The sequence below is a fragment of the Nerophis lumbriciformis genome, linkage group LG29 (genome assembly GCF_033978685.3).
Source record: "Nerophis lumbriciformis linkage group LG29, RoL_Nlum_v2.1, whole genome shotgun sequence".
NCBI classification, from domain to species: Eukaryota; Metazoa; Chordata; class Actinopteri; order Syngnathiformes; family Syngnathidae; genus Nerophis; species Nerophis lumbriciformis.
The window spans coordinates 915,998-936,171 of NC_084576.2; the positions used below are offsets into that span (position 1 = coordinate 915,998).

The following is a 20,174-nucleotide window of genomic DNA, read 5'->3' on the forward strand; positions in this document are numbered from 1 at the left end:
TTAGTGCTTGTAAAACAATATTGCTAATACTTGGTTAATATTCAGGTCACAAAATGTGAATAGAGAATTGTAGGTGTTTTTTTGTTTTTTTTAAGAGGGCTTTATAAGTGGAATAGTGTACTCCCATTAGCAGCATTGTTAGCCACCTCATACAGCACTTGCTGTATTTTACGAATTAGAATGCATACAAAAAGAAAAACATATGTGTCTTGTCTTACATAGGGATTGTGAATTATAGGCAAAATTCCAAAAAAGGTGCAATATCTCCTTGGTAATGTTTTACTGTAGCATGCGGTCCTGAGCAACATATAATTGGGTATGTGCGATGATTTCCCTCATAATATGATAGATTTTAAGGTTTAAGGTTTAGGTATGATAATGTCTCATTTCACTACTAGCAACTCTGTGAGTCAGGGGTGTTCATTTGTGGCCCTCAGCTCGAGTTTTGTTGGCCTGCAACATGTTGTCAGGCATAAAATAAAAGGCAAATATGTAATAGAAAAGGGCAAAAAGGAGTAATGTAATGAGGAAAAAGCTACAAATTTGATTCAAAATTCAAAAAGTCTATAGGGGATATTTTGATATATTTTATAAAAACTGCTACAAACAGAGATTACGTATTAAAACTTAGCGCCAGCTTTGTGTTCTAAGTGACAAATTGCATTATTATTAATTAGCAGTATCAAAATTACAATGTTGTCTGTCTATTTATGTTGGCCCTGCGATGAGGTGGCGACTTGTCCAGGGTGTACCCTGCCTTCCGCCCGAACGCAGCTGGGGTAGGCTCCAGCACCCTTCGTGACCCCGAACGGGACAAGCGGTAGAAAATGAATGGATGGAAAATTACATTACGTCTTTTTTTGTTATTATTTCTTTACATTTTCAGTTGTTTTTTTTTCTCGACAATATGTTGTGGGCCAACAACACCCGAGCTGCTTCCCACAAATGGCCCCCAGGCCGCAGTTTGGATAACTTTGAAATAACTCATGATAGCATACTATGTCACCGACACCACAAAACTGACTCTAAGTTCAAATAAAATAAAAAATGCCCCCCGCATACTTTTGACTTTTCGTTTTGTAAAAATTTTCGACACCGCTGCTGTGTGCAACAAAATATTAAGACATTGTATGTAATGAGTAACATACACAACTTCATAGTAATTTCATTTGATAGATACATTGTTATACTTTATATTTGCTTTAGTGCCACAAGTATTACGACAGAGCATGCATAGTTACCTTGGTAACACAACTAACATGCATAGTTACCTTGGTAACACAACTAACATGCATAGTTACCTTGGTAACACAACTAACGTGGGAGGTCCGTCAAGAAAACTTCCTGTCCGTCGTTAAACACTTCCGGGGTGACACATTGTCACTTTGGACCAAAGGTACCTACTTTGCTGTCACTCTCAAGTTTCACCTGTTCGGAAGAAAAAGAGCTTGAATTAAGTGTAAGAAAATTAAATAAGTCGTCGTTAAATCTTTTCCATGTGTAAAGATTAGTCGAACGTGAGCACAATTCCCGGGCCGTCGTGTTAATAAGTACAGAGAGATTAACGCGAACGAGCGTGCCAACTAAGTGGAACAAGTTGTACTATTATTCCGCCATGGACGTGCTGATAAACGTTATCAACCAAAGTCAAGGAAGGGACCGCATTTTCAGGTAAGTTTACCACAAAATCTTCGAAATTGTGCCATGTGAGGGATTAGTTTCGTTGCGAAAGTGCAACCTGTGGCCTGGTTCAACCTCCCATTGCCCGTTTCTTTGTAACTCGATGTTCATATATTTGTTCTTATTTCAGAGCAACCCAATACGCCTGTGCTTTGTGTGCTCATGTTCTCCGAAACAACTGTGAGCAAAAAGACCTTGTGGACAAACTCAAGAGTCTGGAAGCCAACTTGAGTGCTGGACGAAAGTGTGAGTACGACGGTTCTTTCTTACATTCAATTAAAACGTTTCAGGTGAATATTTCATACTTATGTGGATATTAGTCCAGGCCGCCTTGCTTCTAACACTGAACACATCATTTCAGTCAATAATGCACAATCAATAATTTAATACAGATACATTTTGTACCGTATTTGTGAAAATGTGTACGAGTATGAAAAAAAAAAGCTCCTTAAAGGCCTACTGAAACCCACTACTACCGACCACGCAGTCTGATAGTTTATATATCAATGATGAAATCTTAACATTGCAACACATGCCAATACGGCCGGGTTAGCTTACTAAAGTGCAATTTTAAATTCCGCGCGAAATATCCTGCTGAAAACGTCTTGGTATGATGACGTCAGTGCGTGACGTCACGGATTGTGGAGGACATTTTGGGACAGCATGGTGGCCAGCTATTAAGTCGTCTGTTTTCATAGCAAAATTCCACAGTATTCTGGACATCTGTGTTGGTGAATCTTTTGCAATTTGTTCAATGAACAATGGAGACAGCAAAGAAGAAAGCTGTAGGTGGGAAGCGGTGTATCGCGGCCGACTTCAGCAACACAAACACGGCCGGTGTTTCATTGTTAATATTCCCGAAAGATGACAGTCAAGCTTTACCATTGGCCTCTGGAGAACTGGGACAACAGAGACTCTTACCAGGAGGACTCTGAGTTGGATACGCAGACACGGTACCGTGAGTACGCATGCAGCTGCGGCTTCCAAACATTTGATCGCTTGCCCGTACGTGCGTGCCGCTATGTGCATGTCACGTACGTAACTTTGGGGACTTTGGGGAAATATATGTGCTGTATGAACTTTGGGGAGGTGAACGGTACTTTGGGCTGTGGGATTGAGTGTGTTGTGCAGGTGTTTGAGTTGTATTGGCGTGTTACCTAATCCACAAATTTTTCATCCTCGCTCAAATTAATGGGGGAATCGTCGCTTTCTCGGTCCGAATCGCTCTCGCTGCTGGTGGCCATGATTGTAAACAATGTGCAGATGTGAGGAGCTCCACAACCTGTGACGTCACGCGCATATCGTCTGCTACTTCTGGTACAGGCAAGGCTTTTTTATTAGCGACCAAAAGTTGTGAACTTTATCGTCGATGTTCTCTACTAAATCCTTTCAGCAAAAATATGGCAATATCGCAAAATGATCAAGTATGACACATAGAATGGACCTGCTATCCCCGTTTAAATAAGAAAATCGCATTTCAGTAGGCCTTTACATATATTTACCGTATTTTCCGCACTATACGGCGCACCTAAAAACATCCAATTTCCTCAAAAGCTGACAATGCGCCTTATAATCCGGTGCGCCTTATATATGGACCAATATTGAGCCACAACAGGTCTCGCAACTACGGTAACTACGCCGACTTAATTTTCCCCCTTCTATGGATGCTTACCATAGAAGAAGAAGAACTTCGGGGGAAAATGAAGTCGGCGGTCGCTTACCGTAGAAGAAGAAATTCTTCTACAAAGGGGGAAAATGAAGTCGGCGGCCGCTTACCGTTCAGGTGAAAATGAAGTCCCGTAGTTGCGAGACCTAAACTTTATGTAAAGACCCAAAAATGACTCCGATGAAGAGACACGCTTACGACGCAGAGTTTAAACTCAAGGCGATCAGTCACGCAGTAGAACACGGGAATAGAGCAGCAGCGAGATAATTTAACATTATCGAATCAATGGTGCGGAAGTGGAGGAAGCAACATGATGACCTGCGCCAAGTAAAGAAGACTAAACAGAGTTTCCGAGGGAACAAAGCGAGATGGCTACAGTTGTAGGACAAACTCGAACAGTGGGTTGTTGAACAGAGAGCAGCAAGTAGAAGTGTCAGTACGATCACTATTTGTTTTGTTGACATTCCCTTTAGCGCATCTCCATCTAATGGATGCATAACGTAACCCCAGCCTCTACTGTAGCGTCTATTCTATGCGCCTTATAATACGGTGCGCCTTATATATGAACAAAGTTTTAAAATAGGCCATTCATTGAAGGTGCGCCTTATAATCCGGTGCGCCTTATAGTGCGTAAAATACGGTACCTTGTGTATATTATTACTTCAAGTTACAGTATATCAGGTCGTGTTTTCATTGGACTGTTTGTTTATCTTCTGCCCTTGGCTGTGATGTTTAATATTTAGACTTAGACTTAGACTTCCTTTTTATTGTCATTCAAATTTGAACTTTACAGCATAGATAAGAACGACATTTTGTTACATAAGCTCATGGTAGTGCAGGATAAAAAAGCAATAAGGTGCATACATAAATAAATAAATATATATAAATAATATATAAATATATATATATATATATATATAAAATAAATAAATATATATAAATAAATAAATAGGTTACTGTACAGATAAATATATTGCACTTTTTCACATGCGTCCACGTTTATGGATGCATGTTATATTATCTTTTTTATTCTAGCGAGTTAATCCATTTTGGGGGGAGTTGAGGGGATAATTTAATTATGATGCGTTCAAGAGTCTTGCGGCCTGAGGGAAGAAGCTGTTACAGAACCTGGAGGTTCTGCTTCGGAGGCTGCGGAACCTCTTTCTAGAGTCCAGCAGTGAAAACAGTCCTTGGTGGGGGTGGGAGGAGTCTTTGCAGATTTTCTTATTTATTTATTTAGACTTTAGATTTGGGCAGCACGGTGGAAGAGGGGTTTGTGCGTCTGCCTCACAATACGAAGGTGCTGAGTAGTCTGGGGTTCGATCCCAGGCTCGGGATCTTTCTGTGTGGAGTTTGCATGTTCTCCCCGTGACTGCGTGGGTTCCCTCCGGGTACTGCGGCTTCCTCCCACCTCCAAAGACATGCACCTGGGGATAAGTTGATTGGCAACACTAAAATTGGCCCTAGTGTGTGAATGTGAGTGTGAATGTTGTCTGTCTATCTGTGTTGGCTCTGCGATGAGGTGGCGACTTGTCCAGGGTGTACCCCGCCTTCCGCCCGATTGTAGCTGAGATAGGCTCCAGCGCCCCCCGCGACCCCAAAGGGAATAAGCGGTAGAAAATGGATGGATGGATGGATGGATATTTATTTAAATTTACTTATTCTATTAGGATCGGTATAATTTTTACGCCCCAAGATTAGTCTGAAATATGAAGGGAATCCACACACATCATACATTTGGTAATAGCAAAACCTAAAACTTGTTGTTGTTGAGTTGTATGACATGCTCACAAATCTGGATGCGCGCGCTCAATTCGTTCACGCCATAAGTGGCGCAAAAGTCTTGTGTGAGTCGACAGGTTCTTTCTTTTAAGGGACTTACAGATAACTTCAAACACACGTACGTGGATCTGAATACACACACTCAAATTGATATACAGACACACATTAGTACACGCGCACACAAAATAGATTACACGCGCACAGATTGAGATAAACGTTTGCAAATAATTTTGCTACAATAATACTTCCATAAATAAGTTATGCAAAAAAAAAATGTCATAACTAAATATAACAACCAAAAACTATGTAATAAATATGCTTGTCTGTATTGTCATTTATTCACGCCATTGTATTCTTGAGGGATTCAATCGATCGCAACTGGACTGTTCAGTTTGTCTTGGAAGACATTTCGCCTCTCTTCTTAGCTGTAATATTATATAAATACAATAAAAAAACACCACATTTAACATTCAAAAAACCAAAACCATCCATCCATCTTCTACTGCTTGTCCCTCTTGGAGTCGCGTGGGGTGCTGGAGCCTATCTCAGCTGTATTTGGGCGAAAGGCGGGGTACACCCTGGACAAGTCGCCACCTCATCGCAGAGCCAACACAGATAGACAGACAACATTCACACTCAAATTCACACACTAGGGCCAATTTAGTGTTGCCAATCTATCCCCAGGTGCATGTCTTTGGAGGTGGGAGGAAGCCAGAGTACCCGGAGGGAACCCACGCAGTCACGGGGAGAACATGCAAACTCCACACAGAAAGACCCTGAGCCTAGGATCGAAACCAGGACCTTCGTATTGTGAGGCACATGCACTAACCCCTGTTCCACTGTACCGCCCTCAGTCTAATCCAGTGCTTCTCAAATATTTTCTGTTAGACCCCCCCTAGTAATAAGAAAATATTTTGCGCTATCCCCATTCTTTGTCCCAACTATAAATAGTTAATTTTGTCTATAAACTTGTTTTAAGTACACCGTTGCATAAATTTGTGTCCTTATTAATTATTCAAGACAAAAAATAAAGATCAACTTACAACAAAGAATAACTTTATAAACATTGTTTTAAAGTGCCTCAATTAGCTTAAAATAAAAGAAAAAATTAAATCCTTATTTAAACTATAAACATTTTTGACTGACTTGAACTATTTGATACAGAATAATAAAATACAAAATTCAAATTGATCAGCAACATCAACTCAGGAGCACAATATATAAAACACGTTAACGTACAGAACAAAAATGAATAAAACCATTTGTGAAGATTTTTTTTAATAAATCAAAATGAGGAAGTCAGAATTAATGGCCAAAATGTGCACGTTTTGTAGTGCACAGCTTTTCAAAGCGTGGTTTGAAGCCTAACACGGCATGATACCGATAAAGCATGTTCCCCGGGGTCACAAATTCCTGGCATCGCACAGTGCCCCACTATTTGAGAAGAACTGGTCTAATCTTACGGTCTATTTGAACAAAAAGAAGTACATCCATCACATTTTAATTAAAATATATCTTCTCAAGGGACAATACATTAGAGAGTGTTGAGTGTACGGCTTGTATGGAAGTATAGATTTACTATCCACTGAAAATGACTTTACACACAGCCATTATTGTATAAATAGCTGGCAACACAAGTGAGTACCAACTAGAGCTGGTATCACTGCATCACGAGTTGTGTTTTATATCGTTTAGGATCGATAATTATTAATATGTTTTATAACCTAGTGAAAATATGGACCAGGAGAAAAATATATTGAATGTAAATATTTGTATTTTAAGGGAAACAACACTTTTTTTTTTGTAATCGTTCACAATTCCCTATGAGAGACAACCCAAAAGTTTGTTTTTTTTAGCTTTCTAACATAAACAAATCAGCTTGTTCTTGGTGTGGCTAGCAATGCAGCTAATGGGAACAATCAATTCTACCTCTAAATCACTTTAAGAATGCATTTAAAAACCGTCAACAATACTTCATTTACGATCCTTAACCTGTATAATAACCAAGCTGTAGTGACATTGTTATTGTAAGAGCAAACACTGAGGAACTCTTTTTCTAGCATAGTAACACATCAGCATGCTTCGGTATTAGCCGTAAAAGCTAGCTTCTTTGTCAATCCGAAACAGATTTCCGTTTGTTATGCACAACACTTCGATACGCCACCAATTTGTACTGACTGAAAAACATGAACAATCATATTACAGTATCCGTGAAGTATTATTTCATGTTTTGTTTGTACATAGCTAAGCTAGCCAGACATGTATTGGCGTGTATCATGATCAATATTATAATGACTCACTCGATGGACAGTTGTTCGTCTGATCCAGCTGGCCGGGGACATTTCCTGTTGATATTGAATAAGCACGCCATTTATGTCGGAACAGCTTGGCTCCAATTTCCATATTTATGGCGTCAAAATCGCTTTCACCTCACTCTCTCAGCTTCCGTCTGCTCCAACGTCTCACTCTTTGTTCGTGCTGGCTTCTATAAGCAGCAGTATATTTAGCTTCAAAAGTATAAGGTTGTGAATCCTCATTTGTCCAAAAATAGTCGTCTTCATTGTCTGTTACCAAGTCTGCCATGATTAGAAAACACAGTGGTGTTTGATGCCGGAAGTAGGAACACATATTTGTTGCCAGAAGTCAGACGTGCGCTGCTATGGAAACAGAAATGAATGCTCGGAAGAAATCAGTCTCGGAAATGAATAAACTTATCAAAATACGGGAACAATTTTACATATTACATATTATGGATGTGTCTGTTACTACATTATAAATAGACTTGCAGTGTGTATATAAAACGTTGATTGGGGGTTTTGAAATTGTTTTAGAGGGCTTTGAAGGCTACAACGATGACTCCCGTCAGCTGCATCTTTCTAGCTTTTTTTTAATCTTTCAAATCATATACAAAAAAGACGTGTGTTCTTGTCTCTCGTGATGATTGTGAACGATAGGCAAAATTACAAAAAAAGTACAGTTCCTTAACCTTCCTCTAATTATAATCCACTCAGATATCAGGGTAGAAAGTAAATGTCATCACAGCCATGGAAAACACTCAAACAACCTTCTAAAATAATAGTAAACACCTAACAATAACCTCTTAAAATTAAGGGGTTCAAATAAGCAATACGCAAGAAATGCTTAATAAAGTGTAACAAAATAGTGCAAAATGTGAAAATTGAAACAGAGAGGAACCTGAGAAGAAGTATTTTCTGCAGGTTTAGAGCCAGGAAGTTACGGCTGTGCTCGGGTGAGGTGGCGTGGTCTTTGGTCTGACTACAGTCCGTTTTAAAAAAATCCCAAAAGTTGTCATACTGTTGAGGTGACTTTTCTGGTTTCATCAACAATTTCTCCTGTTTTGTCAGTATTTCCTGTTTGATCTGTGTTTTGCAGCACCTTTCTTGTCCTGCCAACACACATGTTCCTCGTTATTTTAGTTCCACCTAGTTCCCTCGTTCAGTGCTTCTGTTCTGTTGCTTTCTACCTTCTCTGCATCCTGGTATCACGCCAACAGCCCTGATCCACTGTCACAATAGTAATATACTTAACCATTATTTTAAATAGTATCTCTGAGTGATCTGGACTGTTTAAATGTGGGTATGACATGTTCTCTTGAGCAGAATTGGGTCTATGTAAAAGTAGCTTAACTTCCTTGAGCTGACGTTCTGTAACAGATTGTCAGTCCATCAGTTAAAGATTGGGATTAGCACCCACACACGCCACCATGGTACAACCACCAGGTCCAGGCTATTTTTAATCATTAATACACTTAATCTATTTATAAAAACATTGCAGAAATGCCTCTGGCTTCAAGGGAATCCCTTGTTTTTAATGTCTTAAACGTGTACTTTCTGATGTATCCCTCACCTTTCGCCATATAATGCATTGCAATACAAATAAAAAAAAAGGCCTCCAGCAAGGAGCTGGCCTGTGTTATTTTTTTCTCCCTAGACCAGGGGTCGGCAACCCGCGGCTCCGGAGCCTCATGCGTCTCTTTGATCACTCTGATGCGGCTCAGCTGCATACTTGCCGACCTCCCCGATTTTTCAGGGAGGTTCCCGGATTTCAGTGCCTCTCCCGGAAATCTCCCGGGGCAAACATTCTCCGATTTTCCGTGATGGCACTGCCTTTAACGTCCTCTACAACATGTCGTTGCGTCCGCTTTTACACCATGCTATCTGCGTGCCGACCCGGTCACATGTAGTATGCGGCCTCTGCTTACACACGTAAGTGACTTCAAGGCATACTTGGTCAACAGCCATACAGGTTACACTGAGGGTTGTGATATAAACAAGTTTAACAATCTTACTAATATGAGCCACACTGTGAACCCACAACAAACAAGAATGACAAACACGTTTTAGTTAGGGATGCATGGGATTCTGGGTATTTCTTCTGTTGTGTTTATGTTGTGTTACAGTGCGGATGTTCTCCCGAAATGTGTTTGTCATTCTTGTTTGGTGTAGGTTCAGAGTGTGGCGCATATTAGTAAGAGTGTTAAAGTTGTTTAAACGGGCACCCTCAGTGTGACCTGTATGGCTTGCAGTCACTTATGTGTGTCTGCAGAAGCCGCATACAACATGTGACTGGGCTGGCAAGCTGTTTGTACAGGTTGTAAAGGGCGCTAAAAGCAGTGCCATCATAGCACGCCCTTATTATTGTTGTTTTGGTGAAAATCAGCAGACATTCGAGAGAATAGTTGCTCTGAAATTCGGGAGTCTCCCGGAAAAATTGGGAGGGTTGGCAAGTGTGATGCTGTCAAGCGGCATTCATATAAAACTCGCGGGCCGCACTAACATTAGATTTTCATATTAGGGTGCGGGCTGCGTGTCTTGAGATCCCTGGTTTGTACATAGCACAAAGCAAAAAAACCAAACTTGTATGTAGTGTTATTTCATTTTAAATTTCAAAAGAGTTTTGTGGCTCCCATTGTTTTCTTTATTTTGTGAAACAGGTCAAAATGGCTCTTTGAGTGGTAAAGGTTGCCGACCCCTGCCCTAGACCGTCTCAAACGCTTCTTTAACTTAAAGGATCTGGTGCCATTTTGAAATTCAGCGGCGGGCTAGATATGAGCCTGGCATGGAAATGAAGTTGCAGCCTAAGGAGTGAGTTTGCCAATAAGACCTCCTGACGCCGTGTGAAGTCACAGCAAAATAGGCCGAGGTCGATCGGCGAAGCACTTAATTATGTCTCCAGTACCTTTCAGCCGCAGCCTTGAGGCTCACCTGTCTCTAGCGTCGGGGTTGCTGACTCCCGGTCACGGCGGGGAAGATGTCTCACAGCTTGATAAGTTCATGCCTGTGGATAATGTGACTCCAGGCTGATAGCAAACACACCCACGGGGATAAACCATATTGTAGTTTGTAATCACACGGTAGAGGCTGCCTCCTTTCAGGGAAACAATAAGCTGACAAATATTGGACATTGCCTTACAGGTTGTCGATCTGGATTGTGCCGCTGTGCAGTGTTGCCCTGACGTTTTCATTACCTCTTCTCTTCTCTCTTTGTCAGTGTTGAGGCTGGGGAACGCAGTAAGTGCCATTGAGGCTGCCAAGCGGGCTGTGCGACTCTCAGACCGAGTGCTTTGCCTCTGCCTTACCACGGCCAACATCAACCGTGCGCTCTACTTTATCTTCGACAACGCACTCTGGGCGAGGAACGCGGGCCTCGTCCGCGGTATCGACAAGGAACGCTGGAGCGCTAACGCCTCCCGTTGCTACCTGCTCTCGCTCATTACGAGCCTGACCAGAGATGTTTACGTCATCTCCCAGTTGATGGTGCACAGGGCGAGAGATCAGCACTTCAGGCAGAAGATGGATGCGCATCTCAACCAGAGTCCTGAAGTAGTTGACGTCATAATCCCTCAATTGGATGCTTTTCTCTTTCTGCTGCTGCACAGTTTAAAGTCGCAGCCGTCTGTCTTCTTGGACACCATCAAAAACGTTTGTGATCTGTCCCTGCCCCTGGACAAATTGGGCATCTACAAGTCAAACAATGGGGTGGTCGCCTTTTGTGGCCTGGTATCTTCATTGATCGGGATTGTGACGCTCATACATCCCAAGCTGAGAATTCAACCGTGAAGACACATTCCTCCATGGCTTAAACTACTGCAGAGTTGAATAATTACTCTCTGTAGTAGTCTTGCACCTTGTACACATAGAGATCAGACAATTTGTACACTTTAAATGGGATTATTTTCCACAGCATGGTACCTACTCGGCTCTATAACGTGTTCCTGTTAGCCAAAGCAGGTAATATCAGGTACTGTTTCTAGTACCTACACTGTTTGGGTTCCAAATGGGTGACTGGTAAAAACCACTGCTTGTTGCTCATTAGTTGAGCAAATTTTCAGCACGGGTGTCCTAACTGCAGCCTGGGGGTTTATTTACACACACAATGTAAAGCAACATCTGCATTTGAAAATAAGGGAATTTTTCAGGAAAAAAGGGAAATTACTCTCACTGCGAGCCCACTCAAATCAGGTGTCCTAAGTGCGACCCACAGCTCATTCTTAAAAATACTCTCCTTAATAAAAAACACTAACGAGTGTAATGTAACGAGAACAATTTGAAATGTTGATGCTACATATATAAGGCCCCATTCGTCATTGTTTACCTGTCACATGAAACGTGACAAATTTGGAAGGTACGCTATCCACTTTAGCCACCAGACGGCAGTAGAGTTTTGAATATCTTAAAATGTGTTTTGTGGAAATTCCAACTTTGGCCACAGCGTGTTTCCACCGTTTTCAGCAGATTGCATTGCAAAATGATTAACCCCCACACCTCCTTCCTCTCGTGCGAGATCCACCCAGGAATGGGGCCATATGAATCCCTTCCCTACTGTTCTATAATAACACATAGCAAACATGCAGGCTGTGTTTTTTTGGTTTAAAAAAATAAAAAGATTGCATTTATTATTAAAATAAAAAATATAAATGTTCGGCCCTCCGTGGAAAAAGTTTGGACGCCCTGCAATAATGGTTATCCTGCCTTGGGTGTGGAAAGATCTAACTACCCACTATGTTGTTACCTGTAGTACTTAAGTTTGAGTTTATTTCGAACATGCATGCATACAACATGATACATCACAATTTCCGGTTTTCCAGAGTGTATGTTGTTGTTTGATGAAAGTTAAAGTACGGGAAATTTACAGGAAGCTATTTAAATGGGAGGGCGGAGACAGGAAATCAACTCACGATTCAATTTCCAGTTCTTGGGGTGACAATTCAGTTCAGAATGGATTCTCGACTCAAACTGATTTCCGCAAAATATTATTTGGTATAAAAAAAAAATGATGAAACCATTTCAAAACAGGTTACAACATTTGACGTATATGTGCAGTGAGTAAGCACGGAGATGGCCTGAAAAATGTCATTCTGAAAATTGATTCTATAAAAAATTAAATGTACCGTATTTTTCGGAGTATAAGTCGCACCTGCCAAAAATGCATAATAAAGAAGGGAAAAAACATATAAGTCGCACTGGAGCCCGGCCAAACTATGAAAAAAAACTGCGACTTATAGTCCGAAAAATACGGTATATCCATCCATCCATTTTCTACCGCTTATTCCCTTTGGGGTCGCGGGGGGCGCTGGAGCCTATCTCAGCTACAATCGGGCGGAAGGCGGGGTACACCCTGGACAAGTCGCCACCTCATCGCAAAATACGGTATACTTTTTTAATATATTTTTGAACATTTTAAATTAGAATAAATAAGAATCATGTTTCTAATGTGAATCTGTGAGTTCTCCAAGTAATTTATTGGGCAAAAACCGGATGGCGGACAAGTACGTGTTTACGCCTCAGACCTTTTTTTTCGTATTGGCCTGCAAAAAAATTACTATTACAAAATAACTAAGCTTAACAATTGCATTAATTGGAAAAATAAAAGAGCCAATCGGCATAACGATATGGAATAAAAGTTAAAACCTTTTACACAAATATATATATACAGGTAAAAGCCAGTAAATTAGAATATTTTGAAAAACTTGATTTATTTCAGTAATTGCATTCAAAAGGTGTAACTTGTACATTATATTTATTCATTGCACACAGACTGATGCATTCAAATGTTTATTTCATTTAATTTTGATGATTTGAAGTGGCAACAAATGAAAATCCAAAATTCTGTGTGTCACAAAATTAGAATTTTACTTAAGGCTAATACAAAAAAGGGATTTTTAGAAATGTTGGCCAACTGAAAAGTATGAAAATGAAAAATATGAGCATGTACAATACTCAATACTTGGTTGGAGCTCCTTTTGCCTCAATTACTGCGTTAATGCGGCGTGGCATGGAGTCGATGAGTTTCTGGCACTGCTCAGGTGTTATGAGAGCCCAGGTTGCTCTGATAGTGGCCTTCAACTCTTCTGCGTTTTTGGGTCTGGCATTCTGCATCTTCCTTTTCACAATACCCCACAGATTTTCTATGGGGCTAAGGTCAGGGGAGTTGGCGGGCCAATTTAGAACAGAAATACCATGGTCCGTAAACCAGGCACGGGTAGATTTTGCGCTGTGTGCAGGCGCCAAGTCCTGTTGGAACTTGAAATCTCCATCTCCATAGAGCAGGTCAGCAGCAGGAAGCATGAAGTGCTCTAAAACTTGCTGGTAGACGGCTGCGTTGACCCTGGATCTCAGGAAACAGAGTGGACCGACACCAGCAGATGACATGGCACCCCAAACCATCACTGATGGTGGAAACTTTACACTAGACTTCAGGCAACGTGGATCCTGTGCCTCTCCTGTCTTCCTCCAGACTCTGGGACCTCGATTTCCAAAGGAAATGCAAAATTTGCATGGTTGGGTGATGGTTTGGGGTGCCATGTCATCTGCTGGTGTCGGTCCACTCTGTTTCCTGAGATCCAGGGTCAACGCAGCCGTCTACCAGCAAGTTTTAGAGCACTTCATGCTTCCTGCTGCTGACCTGCTCTATGGAGATGGAGATTTCAAGTTCCAACAGGACTTGGCGCCTGCACACAGCGCAAAATCTACCCGTGCCTGGTTTACGGACCATGGTATTTCTGTTCTAAATTGGCCCGCCAACTCCCCTGACCTTAGCCCCATAGAAAATCTGTGGGGTATTGTGAAAAGGAAGATGCAGAATGCCAGACCCAAAAACGCAGAAGAGTTGAAGGCCACTATCAGAGCAACCTGGGCTCTCATAACACCTGAGCAGTGCCAGAAACTCATCGACTCCATGCCACGCCGCATTAACGCAGTAATTGAGGCAAAAGGAGCTCCAACCAAGTATTGAGTATTGTACATGCTCATATTTTTCATTTTCATACTTTTCAGTTGGCCAACATTTCTAAAAATCCCTTTTTTGTATTAGCCTTAAGTAATATTCTAATTTTGTGACACACGGAATTTTGGATTTTCATTTGTTGCCACTTCAAATCATCAAAATTAAATGAAATAAACATTTGAATGCATCAGTCTGTGTGCAATGAATAAATATAATGTACAAGTTACACCTTTTGAATGCAATTACTGAAATAAATCAAGTTTTTCAAAATATTCTAATTTACTGGCTTTTACCTGTGTATATATATCTTGACTAGAAAAACACTCACGGACCTCTGCCAGACCTCCGAATAGTACAAAATCTTGACTCCAGATGATGATCCTAATCATCCCCAAAATGTAAACACTAAGCCACTTTCATCAAAATCTACCTATAATTTTTTGAGCTATGTTGCTGAAATAATCGGAGTGAACCCTCTTGTCAGTCATCCACTCTCTTTGTCACTGTGGTTGGAGGAAGGGATATATACCGTACACATACATAGAGAAGTTCAGTATTGTAACATATGTAAGGTAACAGTAGAAAAGATACAGATCACCCACAAAGTCGTATCAGTTGTTCCTTATCCCGTTTTGGACATTTCCTGAACGTTTCATGAAAATCTGTGTATACGTTTTTGAGTTATGCTATAACTAAGACACCGGCAGAGGTCAATTACGTATATAACTTTTTAACATATCGACATGGGTTGCTTTTAGCCTGTGTAAACAATCTAAACGGCCTCCGTATCCTTACATTTTTCAGTATGACACCCTCAGTGGACATCCCTGCTCGACTGTCTCCACTTGGCTGCAGCGGTCCAGTTTTCTTGCTGCCCTCAGTGTCCTTTTGGATAAAATAAGTTTCCTCTTTAAAAAAAAAAAAAAAAAAAAGGAAAAAGTATCCATTGTTATTTGATAGTGTGTCAAATTCTGACCCATGCATTCCCTGTGGTTTGGTTTTTGGCAGAGAACCCACTGCCCCAAACCCAAGGCAAGGCAACTTTATTTGTATAGCACTTTTCATAGACTCAAAGTGCTTCACAGACAACAAAGTGAAATGAAAGAAAATTAAAAACAGTGCGGACGTTAAAAGTTAAAAGATTTAGCTGAAAGCTAAGGTGAACATAAAAGTTTTCAGTCTAGTTTTAAAAGTAGTCAGAGTTGGGGAAAGTCTGACATCTTCAGGAAGTTTAGTCCAGCTATTTGTTGCATAGTGACTGAATGATGCTCTCCCTTGATTTGAGTTTACTCTGGGAACCGCTAACAGATTGGTCTCAGACGATCTTAGTGATCGAGAGGGCTTATATAGTTGGAGCATATCGGTGATATACTTCGGCCCTAGACCATGTAGTGATTTATATGTGAGCAGGAGGATTTTGAAATCAATTCTCTGATGTACAGGGAGCCAATGTAAGGATTTAAGAATTGGTGTTTGGTCTTTGTTAGAACTCTAGCAGCAGCGTTCTGAACAAGCTGCAGCTGCCTGACAGTTTTTCTGGGAAGACCTGCAAGGAGACCATTACAATAGTCTAGCTTACTGGTAATAAAGGCATGTACACATTTTTCTAAGTCTTGAGCCAGTAGAATCGGTACTATGCAGTGGAAAAGTGGCAATAATAAGTACAAGACTACTTGATTTTACACAAATTCATATCTTGATTGTCTATAAAATGTATTTTTGGAAACGATTTAAAGAAAATGGAGCAAAGCCAGCAACATTTTAATATGTTCTTACTTGATGTATTGTATACAGTACGTCTGGACCCAGGTACACTATGGACTAGTCTAGGGGATTACTTCCTCACTATTCCTGGTCTGCTTTGACATCTAAATGCTGCTAAAAAGGGAGAAAACAATAAAGTTGTGCCTCAAGGGGGAGTTAAGTTAATATTGAGGATTGAGGGTGTTATGGACTTTAATTGGACCCCACAGGTACTGGCCCAGGTCCACATTCTTGGAACTGTATTGTAGATTATTGTAACAAATCAGTTCCATATATTATGGTAGCTTAGGTCAAAAGTCAAATTACAGGGTTTTTTTTCACACTTTAATCAGTGTTTTTGACTTGTTCTGATTCTGACGGTGAACAACATTCTATTGTATGAATTCTGACTATTTTGTATATGAACAACTTCATACCTGAGCCCATGTTCTTGAGGGTGAAAAGTCAGCACCACTGGCAACTTTTAACATGTTTCTCCTCAGTTTTCTTTCAAGTTTGCAACTGTTTTTCCTATACTTTCATGATTATACTATGACCTCAAATGGGAAGTGCCCTTTTTTTTTTAAATTCTGCCTATCATTCACAATCATTATAAGAGACAAGAAGACACAATTTTGGGGGGTTTTTGTATTCCAACATGTAAAAAAACAGCTTGTTCTTGGTGGCTAGCAATGCAGCTAATGGGAGAAATTAATTTTACCTCTAAATAACTTTAAAAACGGGGAAGTTTTTCCGGTTTATTTGGGTAAGCACTCCATTTATGTCCGCATAGCTTGGCTCCAAGTTCCCCCATTTTGCAGCTTCGAGTCACTTTCACCTCGCTCTCTCTGCTTTCGTCTGCTCCAATGTCTCTGCCTTCCTTCATGCTCGCTTCTAGAAGCAGGACTTTATCCTCCTTCTATTTAGCTTCAAAAAGATAAAGTTGCGAATCCTCATTTGTCCAAAAATATTCGTCTTCGTTGTTTGTTACCGAATCTGCCATGATTAGAACACACACATTTTCTTTCTGAAAGTAGGAACACATTTGTTGCCAGAAATAGGATGTGCGTTGCTATGGAAACAAATAAATGCGGCAAGGAATTGGTTCCAGCGATGATAAAAAATGATAAACTACGGTAAATATTGTACATGTTACATATTATGAACATGTCTGCTACTACTTCCAGTGTGTATATACAACGTTTGAGGGTTTTGAAGTTGTTTTAGAGTAGAGATGTCCGATAATATCGTTAAAATGTAATATCGGAAATTATCGGTATGTTTTTTATTTATTTTTTTATTAAATTAACATAAAAAACACAAGATACACTTACAATTAGTGCACCAACCCAAAAAACCTCCCTCCCCCATTTACACTCATTCACACAAAAGGGTTGTTTCTTTCTGTTATTAATATTGTGGTTCCTACATTATATATCAATATATATCAATACAGTCTGCAAGGGATACAGTCCGTAAGCACACATGATTGTGCGTGCTGCTGGTCCACTAATAGTACTAACCTTTAATTTTACTCATTTTCATTAATTACTAGTTTCTATGTAACTGTTTTTATATTGTTTTACTTTCTTTTTTATTCAAGAAAATGTTTTTAATGTATTTATCTTATTTTATTAATTTTTTTAAAAAGTACCTTATCTTCACCATACCCAGCTGTCCAAATTAGGCATAATAATGTGTTAATTCTACGACTGTATATATCGGTTGATATCTGTATCGGTAATTAAAGAGTTGGACAATATCGGAATATGGGATATCGGCAAAAAGCCATTATCGGACATCCCTAATTTAGAGGGCTTTGAAGGCTACAACGGTGACACCCATTAGCCGCATGTCTTTAAAATCCAAAGAAGAAAAATAGATATGTGTTCTTGTCTCTCATGATTGTGAACGATTGACTCACAATTATTTTGCCTAGTACGCTGAATCGTCAGTTAAATCTGGTTTCATCTTTTAAAATCTGCAAAATAACTTCCCATTTATGCTGACCGTTCCATTCTTTTAAATGTGCATTTAGTGTCCTGTTCACACGTTCACATCTCCCATAAACTCTTCACACGTCAAACTGAAAATGGCTTTAATAGCAATTTTCATTTTACGAGACGATACATTTTCCTTTTTCTCCTCACAAAGATGACATTTGCATCAGCGTTGCAAAAATGTATTCCCTTTCGCCGTACTTTTCACGTGTTAAGGTTTTATTGATGACAAATCCCGTAAAAGAACAAAAAAACAAAAAAGAAAGAAATCAATAAATACAGTAAAATACGTTTGTTCTCCTCGGTACATTGTTGCAATGTTCTGTTAAGACAATTGTTTTATTTCACATTCCTTTGTGACCGTGTTGTTCCAGCACCAACAAGGCACACCTGGAACCAACGTGGACAGAGACAACTTAATAGCTCCTACTCGGCAGAACTAATACAACTCAGGCGACCTTGTCTCTAATGCAAATGACGAACTCACTTGAAAACATGTTTTAAATGTCAGAAGGCCTTTTATCAGTATAACTGTGATGTTGTTTTTATTGCATTTCACAAGGCATTAATTAGATGACACACAACATAGCACTTTCAGTGGTGGCAACAGTGTGAAACTACATATTGTACACGTTTGCTTCAAATCTGTGTCCATGAAAAGGCACCTCTTGTATTTTGCTGCTCGAGAGCAGTGCTTCTCAAACCTTTTTCACCAAGTACCACCTTAAAAAACACTCTCCAATTCATATTGGCCAATATTAAAATACAGTAGCGTAGTAGGCCAAAGGATTTATCAAAAACAAGGCAGAGGGTTTATGTAATATTTTTGGCCACCACACAGTTTGAACAGTAACACTGTGTGTGAATATTTAATTAAGTGATTCTTTGGCGTACCACTAGATGGAGCCTGCGCACCAGTTTGAACAGAGCTGTGCAGAGAGTACGGTATGGACAACTCGATTTCAGAGTTGGTCCCAAACGGGGTGCTAATTTTGACCAATCTCTTAAATGATTGGTCAAAAGCCCCTCAGGTGACTACAGGATGCCATGTTTGGACCAACTCTGAAATAGTTTGAGAATCACTGCTGTAGAAAAATTAACAAACATATTGGATTCTATTAATGATTACTTGGTAATCTACACATGTACAAACCCCGTTTCCATATGAGTTGGGAAATTGTTAGATGTAAATATAAACAGAATACAATGATTTGCAAATCATTTTCAAGCCATATTCAGTTGAATATGCTACAAAGACAACATATTTGATGTTCAAACTCATAAACTTTTTTTTTTTGCAAATAATCATTAACTTTAGAATTTGATGCCAGCAACACGTGACAAAGAAGTTGGGAAAGGTGGCAATAAATACTGAGAAAGTTGAGGAATGCTCATCAAACACTTATTTGGAACATCCCACAGGTGAACAGGCAAATTGGGAACAGGTGGGTGCCATGATTGGGTATAAAAGTAGATTCCATGAAATGCTCAGTCATTCACAAACAAGGATGGGGCGAGGGTCACCACTTTGTCAACAAATGCGTGAGCAAATTGTTGAGCAGTTTAAGAAAAACCTTTCTCAACCAGCTATTGCAAGGAATGTAGGGATTTCACCATCTACGGTCCGTAATATCATTAAAGGGTTCAGCGAATCTGGAGAAATCACTGCACGTAAGCAGCTAAGCCCATGACCTTCCATCCCTCAGGCTGTACTGCATCAACAAGCGACATCAGTGTGTAAAGGATATCACCACATGGGCTCAGGAACACTTCAGAAACCCACTGTCAGTAACTACAGTTGGTCGCTACATCTGTAAGAGTTAAAACTCTCCTATGCAAGGCGAAAACCGTTTATCAACAACACCCAGAAACGCCGTCGGCTTCGCTGGGCCTGAGCTCATCTAAGATGGACTGATACAAAGTGGAAAAGTGTTCTGTGGACTGACGAGTCCACATTCCAAATTGTTTTTGGAAACTGTGGACGTCGTGTCCTCCGGACCAAAGAGGAAAAAAAACATCCGGATTGTTATAGGCGCCAAGTGTAAAAGCCAGCATGT

General features: G+C 40.2%; 1 protein-coding gene across 1 annotated transcript; it reads left to right on the top strand.

Annotated features, from left to right (window-relative positions):
* The first annotated feature begins 1,362 nt into the window (after positions 1–1,362).
* pex11a (peroxisomal biogenesis factor 11 alpha) lies at positions 1,363–13,089 on the top strand. Its single transcript, XM_061925242.1, has 3 exons — positions 1,363–1,671; positions 1,811–1,926; positions 10,640–13,089. Exons 1-3 carry the CDS (start codon positions 1,616–1,618, stop codon positions 11,206–11,208), a joined length of 741 nt encoding a protein of 246 aa, XP_061781226.1. The 5' UTR covers positions 1,363–1,615; the 3' UTR covers positions 11,209–13,089.
* The last annotated feature ends 7,085 nt before the right edge of the window (positions 13,090–20,174 follow it).

Excerpts from the sequence above, each read along its gene's own strand:
- pex11a (XM_061925242.1), top strand. The coding sequence starts at position 1,616 with ATGGACGTGCTGATAAACGTTATCAACCAAAGTCAAGGAAGGGACCGC. Across the intron at positions 1,672-1,810 it reads GGAAGGGACCGCATTTTCAG|AGCAACCCAATACGCCTGTG; the intron begins GTAAGTTTACCA and ends TTCTTATTTCAG. Across the intron at positions 1,927-10,639 it reads CTTGAGTGCTGGACGAAAGT|TGTTGAGGCTGGGGAACGCA; the intron begins GTGAGTACGACG and ends TCTCTTTGTCAG.